The following is a 19,274-nucleotide window of genomic DNA, read 5'->3' on the forward strand; positions in this document are numbered from 1 at the left end:
CACTTTTGTAGCCACAGTATTTAGATGATTGGTCCAGGATGTTGATGGTGGGGGATTCAGCGATGGCAATGCCATTGAATGTCAAGAGGAGCTGGTTAGATTCTCTCTTGTTGGAGATGATCATTGCCTAGCATTTGTATGGCGCAAATGTTACTTGCCGCCTATCAGCCCAAGTCTGAATGTTGTCCAGGTCTTGCTGCATGCAGGAATGGATTGCTTCAGTATCTGATGAGCTGCACATAGTACTGAAGCATTGTGCAATCATCAGCGAACATCCCCACTTCTGACTTCATGTTGATGAAGCAGCTGACGATGGTTGGGCCCAAGACACCACCCTGCATAACTCCTTCATTGATGTCCCGGGGCTGAGTTGATTGACCTCCAACAATCACAACCAGCTTCCTTAGTGCTGGGTATGACTCCAACCAGTAGAAAGTTTTCCCCCGGTTCCCATTGACTTCAATTTTGCTAGGGCTCCTTGATACCATACTCTGTCAAATGCCCCCTTGATGTCAAAGGCAGTCACTCTCACCTCACCTCTTGAGTTCAGCTCTTTTTTCCATGCTTAGACCAAGGCTGTAATGAGGTCTGGAGCTGAGTGGCTCTGGTGGAATCCAAACTGAGCTTCAGTGAGCACGGTTGTTGCTGAGAAAAATGTAGTTTGGTAGCACTGTCAACGACACCTTCCATCACTTTGTTGATGATTCAGAGTGGTCTAATGGGGAAGTAATTAACTGGATTGGATTTGTCCTGCTTTTTGTGGACAGGACATACCTGGGCAGTTTTCCACATTCGGAACATAGGAACAAACATGGGACCATAGGACTTAGGAGCAGGAGTAGGCCCTTTGGCCCTTCGAGCCTGCTTCACCATTTGATAAGATCATGGCTGATCTGATTGTGGTGTCAACTTCACTTTCCATTCTTCCTCTCACAACCCTTGACTGGCTTGTCTGTCAAAAATTTATCTAACTCAGTCCTGAATAATTTCAATGACCGTCTCCATTGCTTTCTGGGGAAGAAAAACAAATTCTCCTCATCTCTGTCTTAAAAGGGAGACCACTTATTCTTGAACTGTGTCCTCAAGTTCTAGTTTCCCCAACAAGAGAAAACACCCTCCAAGTATGCAGTCTCTCAAGTCCGCTCAGGATCTTATATGTTTCAATAAGATCATCCCTCATCCTTCTAAACTCTAAAATAAAAACAAGAAATGCTGGAAATACTCAGCAGGTCTGTCAGCATCCATGGAGAGAGAGCAGAGTTAACGTTTCAGGTCAGTGACCCTTCTTCAGAACTTCTTCTAAACTCTAATGGGTATAGGCCAATCTGTTCAACCTTTCTTCATAAGATAAACCCTTCATTCCCAAAATTGATCAAGTGAACCTTCTCTGAACTGCTTCTAATGCAATTATATCCTTTTCCAAATAAGGAGACCAAAACTGTATTCAGTACTCCAGATGTGGCCTCACCAAGGTCCTGCACAGCTGCAGTAAAACTTCCCAACTTGTATACTCGATTCCCCTTGCAATAATCGCCAACATTCCATATACCTTCCTAATCAATGACTGTACCTGTATACCAACTCTTTGTGATTCATGTACCAGGACACCCAATTCCCTCTGTAGCACTGATTCTCTCTCTATTTAAATAGCATGCTACTTTTTTATTCTTCCTGTCAAAGTGGACAAGTTCACATTTTCCCACATCATACTCCATCTGCCAAGTTTTTGCCTACCCACTTAACCTATCTATGTCCCTTTGTAGAATCTTTACCTCCTCTTGAAACTTACTTTTTCCTTCCCATCTTGGTGTTATCAGAAAATTTAGCTAACGTACATTTTTAGCTAACATACTTTTTCCTTCCTCTAAGTCATTGATATAAATTGTAAATAGTTGAGGCCCCAGCACTGATCCTTGTGGCACTCCACTAGTTACAGCTCGCCAACCTGAAAAAGACCCATTTGTCCCTACTATCTGTTTCCAGTAAGCTAATCAATCCTCCATCCATGCTATAATGTTTACCCCTACACCACATGCTCTTATCCTGTGTAGTAACCTTTGATGTGGCAGTTTGTCAAATGCCTTTTGGAAATCAAAGTACACCACATCTACAGTTACCCTTTATCCACCTTGCTTGTTAATTCCTCAAAGAACTTTAATAAATTAGTTAAACACGATTTCCCTTTCACAAAACCATGTTGACTCTGTCTGATCGCATTATGATTTTCTAAGTATCCTGCCATAACCTCCTTAATAATGGCGTCTAGTAATTTCCCTATGATAGATGTTCGGCTGGTTGGCCTATAGTTTCCTGCTTTGTGTCTCTCTCCTTTCATGAATTAATGTGTTGCATTTGCTATTTTCCAATCTGCTGGGACCTTCCAGAACAAAAGAACAAAGAACAAAGAACAGTACAGCACAGGAACAGGCCATTCGGCCCTCCAAGCCTGTGCCGATCTTGATGCCTGCCGAAACTAACACCTTCTGCACTTCCGGGGCCCATATCCCTCTATTCCCTTCCTATTCATATATTTGTCAAGATGTCTCTTAAACGTCGCTATCGTATCTGCTTCCACCACCTCCCCTGGCAGCAAGTTCCAGGCACTCACCACATCCCCTCTAAACTTTGCCCCTCGCACCTTAAACCTATGTCCCCTAGTAACTGACTCTTCCACCCTGGGAAAAAGCTTCTGACTATCCACTCTGTCCATGCCATTCATAACTTTGTAAACCTCTATCATGTCGCCCCTCCACCTCCGTCGTTCCAGTGAAAACAATCCAAGTTTTTCCAACCTCTCCTCATAGCTAATGCCCTCCAGACCAGGCAACATCCTGGTAAACCTCTTCTGTACCCTCTCCAAAGCCTCCACGTCCTTCTGGTAGTGTGGCGACCAGAATTGCACGCAATATTCTAAGGAATTTTGGAAGATTATAACCAATGCCTCTACTATCTCTGCAGCCACTTCTTTGAAGATGCAGGCCATCAGTCCTAGGGACTTGTCAGCCTATAGTCCAATAGTTTTCCCAATAACCTTTTCTTGGTAGTGGTGATTGTTTTAAGTTCCTCCCTTCCATTCACCACTTAATTTTCAAGTATGTTTGGGAGTTTTTCTAAGTCTTCTACAGTGAAAACAGACACAAGATACCTGTTGAATGCCTCAGCCATTTTCTTGTTTTTCATTATCAATTTCCTAGACTCACTCTCTGGAAGACTAACACTAGCTTTAGTTACTGTTGTATATTACTAAATAATTTTCTCTTGTACTCTATTATTTCCCTCTTTTTTGTTATTCTTTGCTGATTCTTAAAATCTGTCCAATCATCTGACTTACCACTAATCTTTGCAGATTTGTACAGTGTTTCTTTCAATTTGATACTATCCTTAATGTCCTTATTTAGCCACGGATGATGCATCCTTCTCAAAGAATCTTTCTTTCTCACTGGGATATCACTCCAGGGGTTGAGCACAAAAACCAAGGCTGATACTCCAGTGCCGTACTGAGGGAGTGCTGCACTGTTAGAGGTGCCATCTTTTGGATCAGACGTTAAACTGAGGCCCCATTTTCCTGCTCAGGTGGATGTAAAGGTTCCCATGGCACATTTTGAAGAACAGGAGAGGAGTTGTCCTGCCCAATATTTATCTCTCAATCATAGAATAGTTACAGAACAGATGGAGGCCATTCAGCCCTTCGTGTCCATGCCAGCTCTCTGAAACAGTAACTTACCTAGTCCCAAACCCCTGCTTTATTCCCGTAGCTCTGATCCTGACCACTCACTGTGTAAAAAAGCTTTTGCTCATGTCACCATTGCTTCTTTTGTCAATCACCTTAAATGAATACACTCTGGTTCTCAATTCATCCGCTAACGGGAACAGTTTCTCCCTATCTCCTCGAGACCCTCATGATTTTGAACACCTCTATCAAATCTCCTCTTAATTTTCTCTTCTCTAAGGAGAACAGCCCCAGCTTTTCCAATCTATCCACGTAACTGGAATGATACTCATGAATCTTTTCTGAACCCTCTCAAATGCCTTCACATCCTTCTGAAAATGTAGTGCACAATACTCCAGTTGAGGCCGAACCAATGTTTTAGACAGGTTTGTCATAATTTTCTTGCTTTTGAATTCTATGTCCCTATGTATAAAGCCAAAGATACTGTGTGCTTGATGAACCACTTTCTCAACCGACCCTACAAACTTCAATGACTTGTGTACATATACCCCCAAGGTACCTCTGCTTCTGCACCCCCATAGGAATTGTACCCTTTAATTCATTTTGCCTCTCCTCATTCTTCCTGCCAAAATGAATCACTTCACACTTCTCTGCATTATATTTCATCTGCCACTCATCTGTCTATATCCTCTAGAAGTTTATCGCTATCCTCCTCACAGTTTGCAATACTTCTAAGTTTTGTGTGATCGTCAAATTTTGAAATTGTGCCCTGTGCATCCAAGTCCAGGTCATTAATATATATCAGGAAAAGCAAGGGTCCTAATACTGATCTCTGGGGAATCCCACTATATACCTTCCTCCTGTCTGAAAAACAACCCATTCACCACTACTGTTACCTGTCACTCAGCCAATTTCATATCCATGCAGTCACTGTCCCTTTTATTCCATGCACTCTAACTTTGGTGACAAGCCTGTTATGTATCACTTTATCAAATGCCTTTTGGAAGTCCATAAACACCACATCAACAGCATTATCCTCATCAACCCTCTCTGTTACCACATCAAAAAACTCAAGCAAGTTAGTTAAACACGATTTGCCTTCAACAAATCCATATTTGCTTTCCTAAATTAATCCACAATTGTCCAAGTGACTGTTAATTTTGTCCCAGGTTAGTTATTTATAAAAGATTTCCCACAACCAAGGTTAAACTGACTGGCTTGAACAAGGCTGTAACATTTGCAATTCTCCAGTCCTCTGGCACCAACCCTGTACCTAAGGTGGTTTGGAAGATAATGGTCAGTGCCTCCGCAATTTCCAACTTTACTTCCTTCAGTATCCTTGGATGCATCTCATCGGGTCATGGCGACTTATCAACTTTAAGTACTGCCGCCATTTCTAATACCTCTTTTTATCACTGTGCTGCACCACTTGTGGATCTGTCCTGTTGGGGTGACAGGAAGTACCCAAAGATAGTGGCGCAGTGGTTAGCACCGCAGCCTCACAGCTCCAGCGACCCGGGTTCAATTCCGGGTACTGCCTGTGTGGAGTTTGCAAGTTCTCCCTGTGTCTGCGTGGGTTTCCTCCGGGTGCTCCGGTTTCCTCCCACATGCCAAAGACTTGCAGGTTGATAGGTAAATTGGCCATTATAAGGATGGTGCCCCACCCCCATTTTACTTGCTTATAACCTTTCACGTTTCTAATATCTGCTAGTTCTGAAGAAGGGTCACTGATCTGAAACGTTAACACTGCTTCTCTCTCCACAGATGCTGCCAGACCTGCTGAGTATTTCCAGCATTTCTTGTTTTTATTTCAGATTTCCAGCATCTGCAGTATTTTGCTTTTATTTTAGTTAATCATGACTAGCTTTTTAATTCCAGACTTAATGATTGAATTTAAATTCCCTCAGCTGTCATGGTGGGATTTGAACTCATATCTCCGGAGCATTACTCCAGGCCTCTGGATTACTAGCCCAGTAACATTACCACTATGCTACTGTCCGACACGCAATGGAGTTGATAGATTGGTTTATAGTTAAATTTAGAGTGTGTATAATAAATTCAACACGTACTTTAAATTATGCGATTTAAATAACTGTTATTGTCTCATTCATTGCAGGAGGGGTTTGTTCAGTGTTTTTCTGGCCTAAGGATCCAGAATATAGTCTCAAAAATGAAAAAACAGGTGAAAAAGATTCAAATGAAGTCAACCAAATCTTTAAAAGCAGCAGCACAATAGCAACAGCCCATGTACCTACTATTGATTATAATGCTGTGGAATCGAAGGTCTGCAGACTTACTCGCAGACAGAAGTGCAAAGAATGTCAGAAACTTGTTCAGAATACCAATTTGAAAAAGGAGATGATTGATAATTGGAATAAATTTGAAATGAATTATACAAGGGATAAGGAAACCTTGACATCTGTGATTGACTGCACAATACGTAGCTATGATGCACTCCTGAACTGTAACCATGGCACCATCGCTGAGATCCCAGGCTTCACTCCAGCCCTTGCTGCTCATTTATTGCAACTTTGCTTCCTGCTAGCTGCTCGATCAGGTTTGTTACTGCGTAGTAATCTCAAGTGCTATTGTCAGTGTTAGTATCAAGCATCACATGATAGTTATAGCAGAATGACAAAGAACAGGAGTCAGCCTGAACTGCCATTCAGTTAGTTCATGGCTGATCTGTACCTCAACTCCATTTACCTGCCTTTGTTCCATACCCTCTGATACAGTTAGCTAATACAAATCTATCAGTCTTGGTGTTCAAAATTTCAAATGATCCAGGTGGATGGGTAGAAATGCTCCACACTTTGCCTGGACCTCAGAAAAGAATCTCTTACTACACCAACATTTTTTATTTCACACTGTCTATCCTGTGGCTTGTCTGGATTACTTTGCCAGTTGAATGCTGAACTGGACATAACATTGTAGTATGGGCCCAGGTTCACTCGACTGAGATTCCCCAAACTCATTTGACCTTCACTTTATGAGTCTGTGTTAGGTTTGAAACCAAGCCAAAGGTGAGTGTCTCACCTTTTACAGCTTTTAGTCTCCCTTCTTTAGATCTGCACCATCAGATCACCAGTGTGCTATAAATAACAAACTAAGACTTGCACAAAAATGGAGACTCCACTTGTCTGTTCCAATTCCCAGTGTTTATTCCAAAAGCAGAGGATTACTGACTAGTGTTTAGTCCAAAAAATCATTTTAATTTACTTTTCATCTGTTTTTGTCTTGCATTTTAGTTTTAGTATGTATAAGTTTTTAGTTCTACTTTTAATTTGATAATGAAAATATAATAATTTTATTCAGTGACTATCTTCATCCTGATTTTGGTTGACTAAAGAAACATTGATTAAGCATGAAATGCCATCGCAGTTAGTGACAAGAAACAATCTAAAATAAAGAAGTGGAAAAGAATCCAAGAATATATCAGTGTGTTTCTAAGTTTCTCATTTCTGATTTAGATGATCCAGATCGTGGTGTTGGAGCAATAATCTACAACGAGAGACAGCATATCGTAAGTGAAAGCTGCATATTTAGAATTTTTTAAAATTCATTCACAGGATGTGGATGTTGCTGGCAAGACCAGCATTTGTTGCTCATTCCTAATTGCCCTTGGAAAGGTGGTGATGAGCTGCCTTCTTGAACCACTACAGTCGTGTGATGTAGGTACACGCACAGTGCTGTTAGGGAGTGAGTTCCAGGAATCTGACCCAGCAGCAATGAAGGAACGATATATTTCCAAGCCAGGGTGGTGTGTGACTTGGAAGGGAACTTGGAAGTGGTGGTGTTCCCATGCACCTGCTCCCCTTGTCCTTCTACATTGCTAGTTTGAAAGATGCTGTTGAAGAAGCCTTGGTGAGTTGCTGCAGTGCATCTTGTACACACTGAAGGGAGTAAATGTTCACCAACTCAAAACAGTATCTCTTGAAATGTAGTGCTGACACACTGCACTTTATTCTGAGGCATAAGATACCATAAGCTCCCATACTGTATTGTAAAACATGAAAAATGGAGCCAGGGTGCTGTCGTGCTCCCACCCTCCCCCCACCCCCCCTGTCTAAAACCTGACTCATGAAAGGCCCAAGTTGAAGGGCAGACCAATCCATGGATTTGGATGGTTTATGACTTTATGACCCTACTTCCACTAAGCTGCTGACCACCCCTTGCTGGCTGATATTGTAAACTACTCCTCTTCAAATACTGTTCCCCTCCTTTTAAATCTGCCATCATCACTCCCCTCTCAAAGAAACCCACCTTTGACCCTCTGTCTTTGTAAATTTTTGTTCCATCGCCAACCTCCGTGCCCTCTCCAAAGCCCGTGAATTCGTTGTCATCTCTTAAATTCATGCTGATCTTTCCCTTGACACAATGTTTGAACCTCTCCAATCAGGTTTCCGCTCCTGTCACAGCACTGAAACAGCCCTTATCAGAGTTAGCAATTACATCTGACTGTAACCATGGTAAACTATCCCTCCTCATCCTTCTTGACCTGTCTGTAGCTATTCACATGGTTGACCACACCAACCTTCCCCAACTACTCTCCTCCATTATACAGCTGAGTTTGACTACTCTGGCCTGGTTCCATTCCGATCTAACAGCTGCAAGCAAAGAATTACCTACAATGGCTTTTCATCCTTTCCCGTATTATTACCTCTGGAGCCCCCCACGGATCTACCCTAGGCCCCCTTCTATTTTTCATCTATCTATACACTGCCCATTGCCAACATCATTCAAAGATACATTGCCAAATCCCACCTGTACACTGACGATACCCAGTTCTTCGTCACCACCACCTCTCATGACCCCTCCATTGCCTCTGATTTGTCGCGCTGCTTGTCCAACATCTAGTACTCAAAGAGCTGAGATTTCTTCCAATTAATTTTTTGGCAGACTGAAGCCATTGTCTTCAATCTCTACCAGCAACTTTGACTAGGAGACCTCTAAGGGGCTATTGACCTGTGAGCTTATAGGAACATGGGGTCCACATATAATGAAGTAGGGTGGAGGAAGAGGTGCAGTGTCCTCCAGCTCAGTAGCCACAACAGCAGGAACAGCAGCTCGAGGTAGAGCAACAAACTGCAGCATGCAACATAGCCACATGTAGCTGGGCAGAGCAGAAGGAACATAGGAAATAGGAGCAGGAGTAGGCCTTTCGGCCCCTCGAGCCTGCTGCACCATTTAACTCGATCATGGCTGATCTTTTAACTCAACACCATTTTCCTGCACTATCTCCACATCCCTTGATATCTTTAATATCTGGAAATCTATTGATCTCTGTCTTGAGCATACTCAATGAATGAGACTCCACCACCCTCTGGGGTGGGAATTTCACAGATTCACCACCCTCTGAGTGAAGAAATTCCTCCTTATTTCAATCCTAAATGGCCTACCTGTTATTCTGAGACTGTGTCCACTGGTTCTAAACCCTAGACCCCCAACTCCCCCCTCACCACCACCCCCCCCCCACCCCCAGCCAGTATCAACTGTATCAACCTTGTCGAGCCCTATAAGAATATTTTTGCTTCAATGAGATCACCTCTCATTCTTCTAAACTCGAGAGAATACAGGTCCAGTCTCCTCAATCTCTCCTCGTAGGACAATCCCACCATCCCAGGAATCAGTCTGCTGAATCTTCGTTGCACCCCCTCCATGAACAAAGGGATGGACAAAGAGCTGCATATTGACGAAGGCAATACCCTCAGCACACGGTCTGTAGGCCAAGGGTCAGCTACCTCAACCTCTCTGAGCAGCAGTGCCTCTGAAGTCTGTAGCTCTCGTGTCAGGTAGTTGCAGATCTTAGCACCCTCATGGAAGCCCATGGCTGTCAAGGTGACCATAGCCCTCAATTTTTCTGCATTCAGTTCATTCCAGGGCTCAACCACTGACATCTGTAGGATATCACATTCTGCAGCCGACAACAGCATCAGCTAGCTTATGGCAGCATTCTTTGCGAGAGGTTCACACGACAGAGGGCTGTCGGTTTTACATCCCTGGCAGGTTTTCAACAGGTCCAGGGTGTGATGGACTACACCCATCAGAACAGCCAAGTCTCTTTGTCAATTGGAAGGGATTCCACTCCTTCAATGTGCATCTGGTATGTGACCACCACAAAAGGATAACTTAAATTTGTGCCAAGTATCCAGGGAGCTGCCATGATGAATTCATCCTTTGGCAGCCTCAGTTTCTGCAGCCCTTCTCTCCACCAGACAGTCTCATGGCTGGCTGTGGGGACAAGGGTTACCCACTCAAGTCTTGGCTGATGACCGCAATGACGGACCCCAGTACAGAGGCATAGGAGATGTACAACCACAGCCATCTTGCCACCAAGGCCACAATAAAGCAAGCCATTGACTTGCTCAAAATGTGGTTCTGGTGCCTTGAACTTCAATATGGTCTGGCAAGGGCCTCCCAGATAGTAGTGGTGTGCTGCACCCTGTACAACCTGGGACTGCAGAGAGGACTGGATCTGGCACCAGAGGAAGGTGGGGAGCACCCGGTGTCCTGGGAGGAGAAGTACGAAGAGGAGGAGGGGTGGGCAGAGCAGGAACATCCAGGTGTTCCACCGAAGACTCCTGCCATAGACCTGCATGCCTGTAAAGCCTGCAATGCCCTCATCTCGGCATGCTTCAGCTGAGTACAATGCGTTCAGCATTACACGAGCCATCCTGACCCCAGTGGCAGCAAGGATAGGCACACCCATCACCCCTCCCCACCAAACTGTACTCACAGCAAAGAGCCTTACGTTGTTATACCACTCACCTACATCCGCCTACCTATCGTCAATGTGGAATGGAACATAAACAACTCCATGACACTTACCAGGGCACAAAAATATATGCCTTCATTGAAATAAACATCACTCACATGACACTAATATTGGAATAGGCACCCGAGCGACTCCTGCGCCCTCTTTCTCTTACTTCTGCATGGTGCTACCCCTTTGGTTTCAACAGAGCTAGAGGCAGGCTGCTTGTTTCCCTGCTCTGACACATGAGATACCCGTGGTGGACATCCTGTGGATTGTGGAGCTCTTGAGGGTCCCACCAAAGACTGCCTTACCTGCATCTGTGCAAGGGCAGACTTCGTCATGGGGGTAGGAGGCAGTGTGCGCCACTCTGTCAGAGGGGCTGAGGGCATGGGCCATGCCATGGGGTTTCCTAGAGGAGAGTCTCCATTACCCTCATCCCTGCCACTCTCTTCTCTCTCAGGGCCCACCTACACTTCCTTGCTAACCAAGAGTAGGAGAGCACTTGGCTGCATTTGAATGTAGTGATCAACCATCAAGGCAACTGTTTGATCAATGCTTTGCAAATTCACCACCATAGTGTGCAGGCCATTGTTGTGAGCCAGAATCCACTCTTTGGCCTGCCTCCATAAGGTTGGCCACTCTTTCAGTGGAGGTGGTCATGAGCTCAAATGCATGAGACATCACGGCAATCATGGTTGAGATGGATTCCTCCATCTTCTGTGCAAAGGTACACACCGTTTCTGGAAATTCTGAACTGGTGCTCACATATTTCCCTTTGCTGCTCCTCAAGTACCTGTTTGGTGTGTGAACCCCCCCCTGAGGCTCAACATCTGTGTTGAGTTGAAATTAGTTGGAGGTGTCCTCAGGTCTTCGATGGGGATTCTCCACACCTGTCCCTGCCTTCAGCGCCTGTTTCTGCTTACATGTGAAGTGTTCCTCGCCTTGTGCCACACGAAAATACAAATTAGGAGCAGGAGTAGGCCACTCGGCCCCTCAAGCCTGCTCCGCCATTCAATAATCTGATTGTAACCTTAACTCCACATTCCTACCTACCCCCAATAACCTTTAACCCTCTTACTTATCAAGAATCTATCTACCTGTACCTTAAAAATATTCAAAGACTGCTTCCACTGCTTTTTGAGGAAGAGAATTCCAAAGCACCACAACCCTCTGAGAGAAAACTTTTCTCCTCATCTCTGTCTTAAATGGGTGACCCCTGATTTTTAAACAGTGACCCCTAGTTCTAGATTCTCCCACAAGGGGAAACATCCTTTCCACATGCACCCCGTCACGACTCCTCAGAATCTTATATTTCAATCAAGTCACCTCTTACTGTTTTAAACTCAAGCAGATACAAACCTAGCCTGCCCAACCTTTCCTCATAAGACAACCCACCCATTCCAGGTATTAGTCTGGTAAACCTTCTCTGAACTGCTTCCAACGCATTTACATCCTTCCTTAAATTAGGAGACCAATACTGTTCACAGTACTCCAGATGTGGTCTCACCAATGCCCTGCATAGCTGAAGCATAACCTCCCTACTTTTGTATTCAGTTCTCCTCGCAATAAATGATAACATTCTATTAGCTTTCCTAATTACTTGCTGTACCTGCATACTAACCTTTTGTGATTCATGCACGAGGACACCCAGATCCCTCTGCATCTCAGAGTTCTGCAATCTGTCACCATTTAGATAATATGCTTCTTTTTTATTCTTCCTGCCAAAATGGAAAATTTCACATTTTCCCACATTATCCTCCATTTGTCAGATCTTTTCCCACTCAGTTAACCTATCTCTATCCTTTTGTAGCCTCCTTATGTCTTCACCACAACTTACTTTCCTGTCTATCTTTGTGTCAGCAACAAATTTAGCAACCATACCTTCGGTCCCCTCATCCAAGTAATTTATATAAATTGTAAGAAGTTGAGGACCCAGCACTGATCCCTATAGCACACCACTTGTTACATCTTGCCAGCTGGCCAATCTTCTACCCATGCCTATATGTTACCCCCTACACCATGAGCTTTTATTTTTCGCAATAACCTTTGATGTGGCACCTTAGATTTCCTTCTGGAAATCTAAGTACAGTACATCCACCAGTTCCCCTTTATCCACAGCAGATGTTTCTTCTTCAAAAACTCCAATACATTTGTTAAACATGATTTCCCTTTCACAAAACCAGGTTGACTTTGCCTGATTACCTTACATTTTTCTAAGTGCGCTGCTGTTGTAATAGCTTCTAACATTTTCCCTATGACAGATGTTAAGCTAACTGGCCTGTCGTTTCTTGCTTTCTATCTCCCCCCTTTTTGAATAAAGGAGTTACATTCGCTATTTTCCAATCTAATAGAACCTTCCCCGAATCGAGGGAATTTTGGAAAATAAAAATCAACGCATCAACTATCTCGCTAGCCACTTCTTTTAAGACCCTAGGATGAAGTCCATCAGGACCCGGGGACTTGTCAGCCTGCAGCTCCAACAATTTGCTCAGTACCACTTCCCAGGTGATTGTAATTTTCTTAAATTTCTCCCTCCCTTCCATTTCCTGATTTACAGCTATTTCTGAGATGTTACTTGTATCCTCTATGATGAAGACCGATGCAAAATACCTGTTCAATTCATCTGCCATCTCCATATTTTCCCTTATTAATTCCCCAGACTCACTTTTTATAGGGCCAATGCTCACTTTGTTAACTCTTTCCTTTTTAAAATATCTATAGAAACTCTTACTATTTGTCTTTATATTTCTAGCCAGATTTCTCTCATATTCTAATTTTTCCCTCCTTATTCATCTTTTAGTTGTTATTTGCTGCTTTTTATATTCTGTCCAATCTCTGACCTGTCACCCATCTTTGCGCAATTATATGCTTTATCGTGAAGTTTGATACAATCTTGTACTTTTTTAGTTAACCACGGATGGTGGGTCCTCCCCTTGGAGTTTTTCTCTCTCGTTGGAATGTATCTATTCTGTGTATTCTGAAATATCCCCTTAAATGTCTGCCACTGCATCTCTTTTGACCTTGTCTTAATATACTTTGCCAGTTCACTTTTGCTTTCATGCCTTCATAATTGCCTTTATTTAAGTTTAAAATACTAGTCTTAGATCCACTCTTCTTTCCCTCAAATTGAATGTAAAATTCAATCATATTATGATCTCTGCTGCCCAGGGGAGCTTTCACTCTGAGATCATTAATTAATCCTATCTCATTGCACAATACCAGGTGTAGTATAGCCTACTCTCTGGTTGGCTCCAGAATATGTTGTTCTAAGAAACTATCCCACAAAAATTCAATGAACTCATCATCTAGGTTACCTTTGCCCATCTGATTTTTCCAATCTATATGTAGATTAAAATCCCCCATGATTATCGCCGTACTTTTCTGACAAGCACCCATTATTTCTTCCTTTATACCCCATCCTACCATGTGGTTATTGTTAGGGGACTTATACACCACTCCCACGAGTGATTTCTTGCCTTTAACATTTCTCATTTCGACCCAAACCGCTTTCACATCCTGGTCTCCTGAATTTAGGTCATCCCTCTCTATTGTGCTAATACCATCATTAGTTAACAGAGCCACCCCTCCACCTTTTCCTAGTTTCCAGTCCTTCCTAAATGTCATGTGTCCTTGAATATTCAGGTCCCAATCTATGTCATCCTGCAGACATGTCTCTGTGATGGCTATCAGATCGTACTTATTTATTTCTACTTGCGCTATCAGTTCATCTATTTTGTTTCAAATGCTACATGCATTCAGATACAGAGCCTTTAGTTTTGTCCTTTTATTATTTTTGTAACCTCTAGCCTTATCTGCTAATTTACTCTTAGATTTGTACTTACTGTCCCTTCCTGTCATGATCTGTTTATCTTTTCCCAAATTAATACCTTTCTCTCTTGCCTTGTCTCTTTGATCTACCACATCTTCCCAAATTTGATCCCTTGCCCCCACTTTTTAGTTTAAAACCCTTTCTACTTTCCGCGTTATGCGACTTGCTAGGTTCAGGTGTAGACCGTCCCAACTGTACAGCCCCCAAGTTTTCCCAAAACTAGTGCCAGTGCCCTGGAACCCACTTTTACCACACCAGTCTTTGAGCCACACATGCAGGAATGATAGGAAAGGTAAAAGAGGGGAGGGGTGGCAGTACAGATTAAGGAGAGCATTGCAGTGCTGGAGAAAAAGGATGTCCCAGAGGGGTCAAGGACAGAATCAATTTGGCTAGAGCTAAGGAATAAAAAAGGTGCAGTTACATTGCTCGGTGTTGTCTATCGGCCACCAGCTAGTGGGAAGGACGTGGAGGAACAAATTTGCAAGGAAATTACACAGAGGTGCAAAGATTATTGGGTAATTATAATGGGGGACTTTAATTATTCAAACATATACTGGGATAATAGCAGTGTAAAGGGCAGTGAGAGGCAAGAGTTCCTAGAGTGTGTTCAGGAAAATTTACGGCAACAGTATGTTGCTAGTCCAATGAGAAAGGCTAGGCCTGGTTTTTGGGAATGAGGTGGGCCAAATGGATCAGGTATCAGTAGGAGAGCATTTAGGGGATAGTGATCATTATATCATAAGGTTTAGGCTGACTATGGAAAAGGACAAAGAGCAATCCAGGGTAAGAATAATTAACTGGGGGAAGGCCAACTTCAATCTGGTAAGAATGGAGCTGGGGTGAATAAATAGGAGTCAAAAGCTGGCAGGAAAACCGGTAGATGAACGATGGGCTACCTTCAAAGAAGAGATAGTTCGGCACGGTCAAGTTATGTTCCCTCGAAGCGGAAAAGTAGGGCAAACAAATCTAGAGCTCCCTGGATGACAACTGAGGTAGAGATTGAGATAAAGAAGAAAAAGTTTGCTTATGACAGATGCCAGGGAGAAAATACTATTGAGAATATAGAAGGTCCAGAGGGGAAGTGAAAAAGCAAATAAGAGAAGCAAAGAGAGAGCATGAAAAGAGACTGGCAGCTAGCATTAAAGGAAATCCCGAAGTTTTCTATAGGCATATAAATAGTAAAAGGGTGGTAAAAAGAGGGGTGGGGCCAGTGAGGGACTAGAAAGGGGATTTACACATGGAGGCAGAGGGCACAGCGGAGGTATTAAATGAATACTTTGCTTCTGCCTTTACCAAGGAAAACGATGCAGCCCAGGCAATCGAAAGAGGAACTAAGTCAGACATTAGAGGGGTTTAAAATTGAGAAAGAGGAAGTGTTAGATGGTCTGTCTGTACTTAAAGTGAATAAAGCACCAGGGCTGGATGAATGCATCCAAGGATACTGAGGGAAGTGAGGGTGGAAATCGCAAAGGTACTGGCCATAATCTTTCAGTCTTTCTTAGACTCGGGTGTGGTGCCAGAGGACTGGCGAATTGCAAAAGTTACACCTTCGTTCAAAAAGGGGTGTAAAGCTAAGCCCAGCAACTACAGGCCAGTCAATTTAACTTCGGTGGTGGAAAAATTTTGGGACAAAATCAATAGTCACATGGACGAATGCAAGTTAATTAAGGAAAGCCAGCATGGATTTCTTAGGGAAAATCATGTTCAACTAACGTGCTGGAGTTTTTTGAGGAGGTAATAGAGAGGGTTGATGAGGGCAATGCCGTTGATGTGGTGTACATGGACTTTCCAAAGGTGTTTGATACAGTGCCACACAACAGACTTGTCAGCAAACTTGTAGCTCATGGAATAAAGAAGATGGTAGCAACATGGATACAAAATTGAGTGACAGGAAACAAAGAGTAGTGGTTAATGGATGTTTTTTGGGCTGGAAGAAGGTTTGTAGTGGAGTTCCCCAGGGTTCAATGTTGGGACTGTTGCTTTTCCTGATATAGATTATTGATCTAGACCTTAGTGTACAGGGCACAATTTCAAAATTTGCAGATGATTTGAAACTTGGAAGTATTGTGAGCTGTGAGGAGGATAGTGTAGAACTTCAAAAGGACATAGACAAGTTGGTGGAATGGGCAGACAGGTGGCAGATGAAGTTCAATGCAGAGAAATGTGAAGTGATTCATTTTGATAGGAAGAACATGGAGAGTTCTGGGCGCCACACGTTAAGAAAGACGTGAGAGCATTGGAGAGAGTACAGAAAAGATTCACAAGAATGGTTCCAGGGATGAGGAATTTCAGTTATGGAGAAGTTAGGACTGTTTCCTTGGAGAAGAGAAGGCTGAGAGGTGATTTGATAGAGGTATTCAAAATCATGAGGGGTCTGGGCAGAGTGGGTAGACAGAAACTGTTCCCACCCGTGAAAGGATCGAGAACGAGAGGGCACAGATTTAAAGTATTTGGTAAGAGAAGCAAAAATGATATGAGCAAAAACATTTTCACGCAGCGAGTGGTTAAGGTCTGGAATGCGCTGCCTGAGAACTTGGTGGAGGTTGGTTCAATTGAAGCATTCACAAGGGAATTAGACTGTTATATGAAAAGGAAGAATGCGCAAGGTTACAGGGAGAAGGCAGGGAATAGAACTGAGGGAGTTGCTCTTTCACCGAGCCAGTGCAGACAAGATGGGCCGAATGGCCTCCTTCTGCAATGTAACGATTCTGTGATTTCTCTAATCTTATTTGCCCTACTCCAATTTGCATGTAAATCAGGTAATAGTCCAGAGATTATTACCTTTGAGGTTCTTCTTCTTAATTTGGTGCCTAGTTCCTCATACTGACTATGCAGAATTTCTTTCCCTGTCCTGCCTATGTCGTTGGTACCTACATTGACCCCGACGACTTGATCCTCTTCCTCCCACTGTAAGTTCCTCTCCAGCCCTGAGCAGATGTCCCAAACCTTGGCACTGGGCAGGCAACACAGGCTTCTAGACTCTCGCTCTTTGCTGCAGAGAACATGTCAATCCCCCTTGCCATACTGTCTCCTAGTACCACTACTTTCCCCTTTTCTCCCCCCACTTGCACGGCCTCCTGTACAATGATGCCATGGTCAGTCAGCTCATCCACATTACAGCCCTCGCTCTTGTCCATTCAAGCCGCAAGAACCTCATACATGTTGCTCAATTACAAGGGCTGAGGCCCCTCCACTCCCACCTTCTTGATCCCCTTACCTGCCTGACTCGCAGTCACACCCTCCTGTCCCTGACCAACACAGATGATCCTATCATGAGGGGTGTGACTGCCTTCTGGAACAAAGTGTCCAGGTAACTTTCCCCCTCCCTGATGCATCGCAATGTCTGCAGCTCGGCCTCCAGCTCAATGACTCTGAGCCGAAGCTCCTCAAGCTGCAGACACTTACTACAGACGTGGTTGCCATGGATTGCCATGGCATCCAGGAGCTCCCACATACTGCAGTCGTAACACATCACCTGTCCCGCCATCTTTATTGTGTTAATTCAATTAAGTTTATATTCTCTTAATTATTTTATAGCTCCCCTCCTTACCAAACTCCCTCACTTACCAAACTCCCTTCTTCACACTCTGTGCATTCAAGCAGCATTCAGTAGAGACAAGCAGCACTGAGAGTCCTGTGAATTTATACTCTCTGAAAACAATGATGCTTTACTAGAGTTCTGCTGGAGCTCAGAAACCAGTTTATGCTAGCTACCTAATTAACTAGCTACAGCTACTCTCAGAGAGCTTGTATACCCCTGTTTAAAACTGTAAGAAACCTAACTTGCCTCTTAACTTAAACAGTAATTTCAGTTAATTGCTCAATGTAAACAAAACAAAAACTAGACTTGAGAGAGATTAACATTTGAAATTTACTCACTTACCAAACTCCCTTCTTCACACACTGTGCCCTCCAGCAGCACTCAGTGCCACACTTTCCATCTGACACTAGACTCCCTGAAGTGTGTCTATCTTAACAGTGGAGGTTTGCATGAGTCATGTGACAGTACTTCCTTAGAGTGATGTTCCTCCTCTGAGGACTACGCAGGCTCCTCCCTATTCTCCTGTGCTGGCTCCATCAATGCACCTGCGTGTGAAGAAAGCCATTTGTTTGTTTGCAATGAGGCGAAAAAAGGCCCAATAGTGCACAGTATGAGAGGTAATATATTGCTTTCAACAATTCAACATGAGTAGCAGTTCAGTGTCAAATGGCAGTGTGATAACGAATGCTGATACCAGGCCTCTGGGCCACCCACATATCTCCATCAGTAACAGCCAGTAATGCTGCCACCCTGACGATTTCCAGGTCTTCCTCCCCCACTGCCATCAGCATGACCAAGGATAAAATTCCACATCCCCTTTTCCACCTCTGCTGGTAGTTGTGGACTCTCTTCTCCTGTAATGAGAAAAGCAGAAATAGGACTCGAGGAGTAAAGTGTTTGCTCAAGGAGGGGAAAATAGAGTACGAGAGCAAGCTTGTGGGGAACATAAAAACTGACTGTAAAAGTTTCTATAGGTATGTCGAAAAAGATTGGTGAAGACAAATGTAGGTCCCTTACAGTCAGAAACAGGAGAATTTATTATGGGAATTATATGGGCGACACAGTGCCGCAGTGGTTGGCACCGCAGCCTCACAGCTCCAGTGACCCGGGTTCAATTCTGGGTACTGCCTGTGTGGAGTTTGCAAGTTCTCCCTGTGTCTGCTTGGGTTTCCTCCAGGTGCTCCGGTTTCCTCCCACAGCCAAAGACTTGCAGGTTGATAGGTAAATTGGTCATTGTAAATTGCCCCTAGTGTAGATAGGTGGTAGAAGAATGGTGGGAAAGTGGGGATGTGGTAGGGAATATGGGATTAATGTAGGATTAGTATAAATGGGTGGTTGATGGTCGGCGCAGATTCGGTGGGACGAAGGGCCTGTTTCAGTGCTGTATCTCTCTTAAAAAAAAAGAAATGGCTGACCAACTAAACACATACTTTGGTTCTGTCTTCACAAAGGAGGACACAAATATCATGCCAGAAAT

At 43.6% G+C, this 19,274-nt stretch overlaps 1 protein-coding gene across 2 annotated transcripts in view; it reads left to right on the forward strand.

Moving 5' to 3' along the window:
* LOC137379758 (uncharacterized) overlaps positions 1-19,274 on the forward strand; it is a 472,575-nt gene that overhangs the window by 87,476 nt on the left and 365,825 nt on the right. For both annotated transcript variants that reach the window (XM_068051089.1, XM_068051090.1), the window contains 2 exons: positions 5,787-6,227; positions 7,141-7,193. In XM_068051089.1, coding sequence (XP_067907190.1) covers positions 5,787-6,227; positions 7,141-7,193 — 494 coding nt within the window. The remainder of the gene's footprint in view (positions 1-5,786; positions 6,228-7,140; positions 7,194-19,274) is intronic.

This window comes from Heterodontus francisci, chromosome 18 (genome assembly GCF_036365525.1).
Source record: "Heterodontus francisci isolate sHetFra1 chromosome 18, sHetFra1.hap1, whole genome shotgun sequence".
Taxonomy (NCBI): Eukaryota; Metazoa; Chordata; class Chondrichthyes; order Heterodontiformes; family Heterodontidae; genus Heterodontus; species Heterodontus francisci.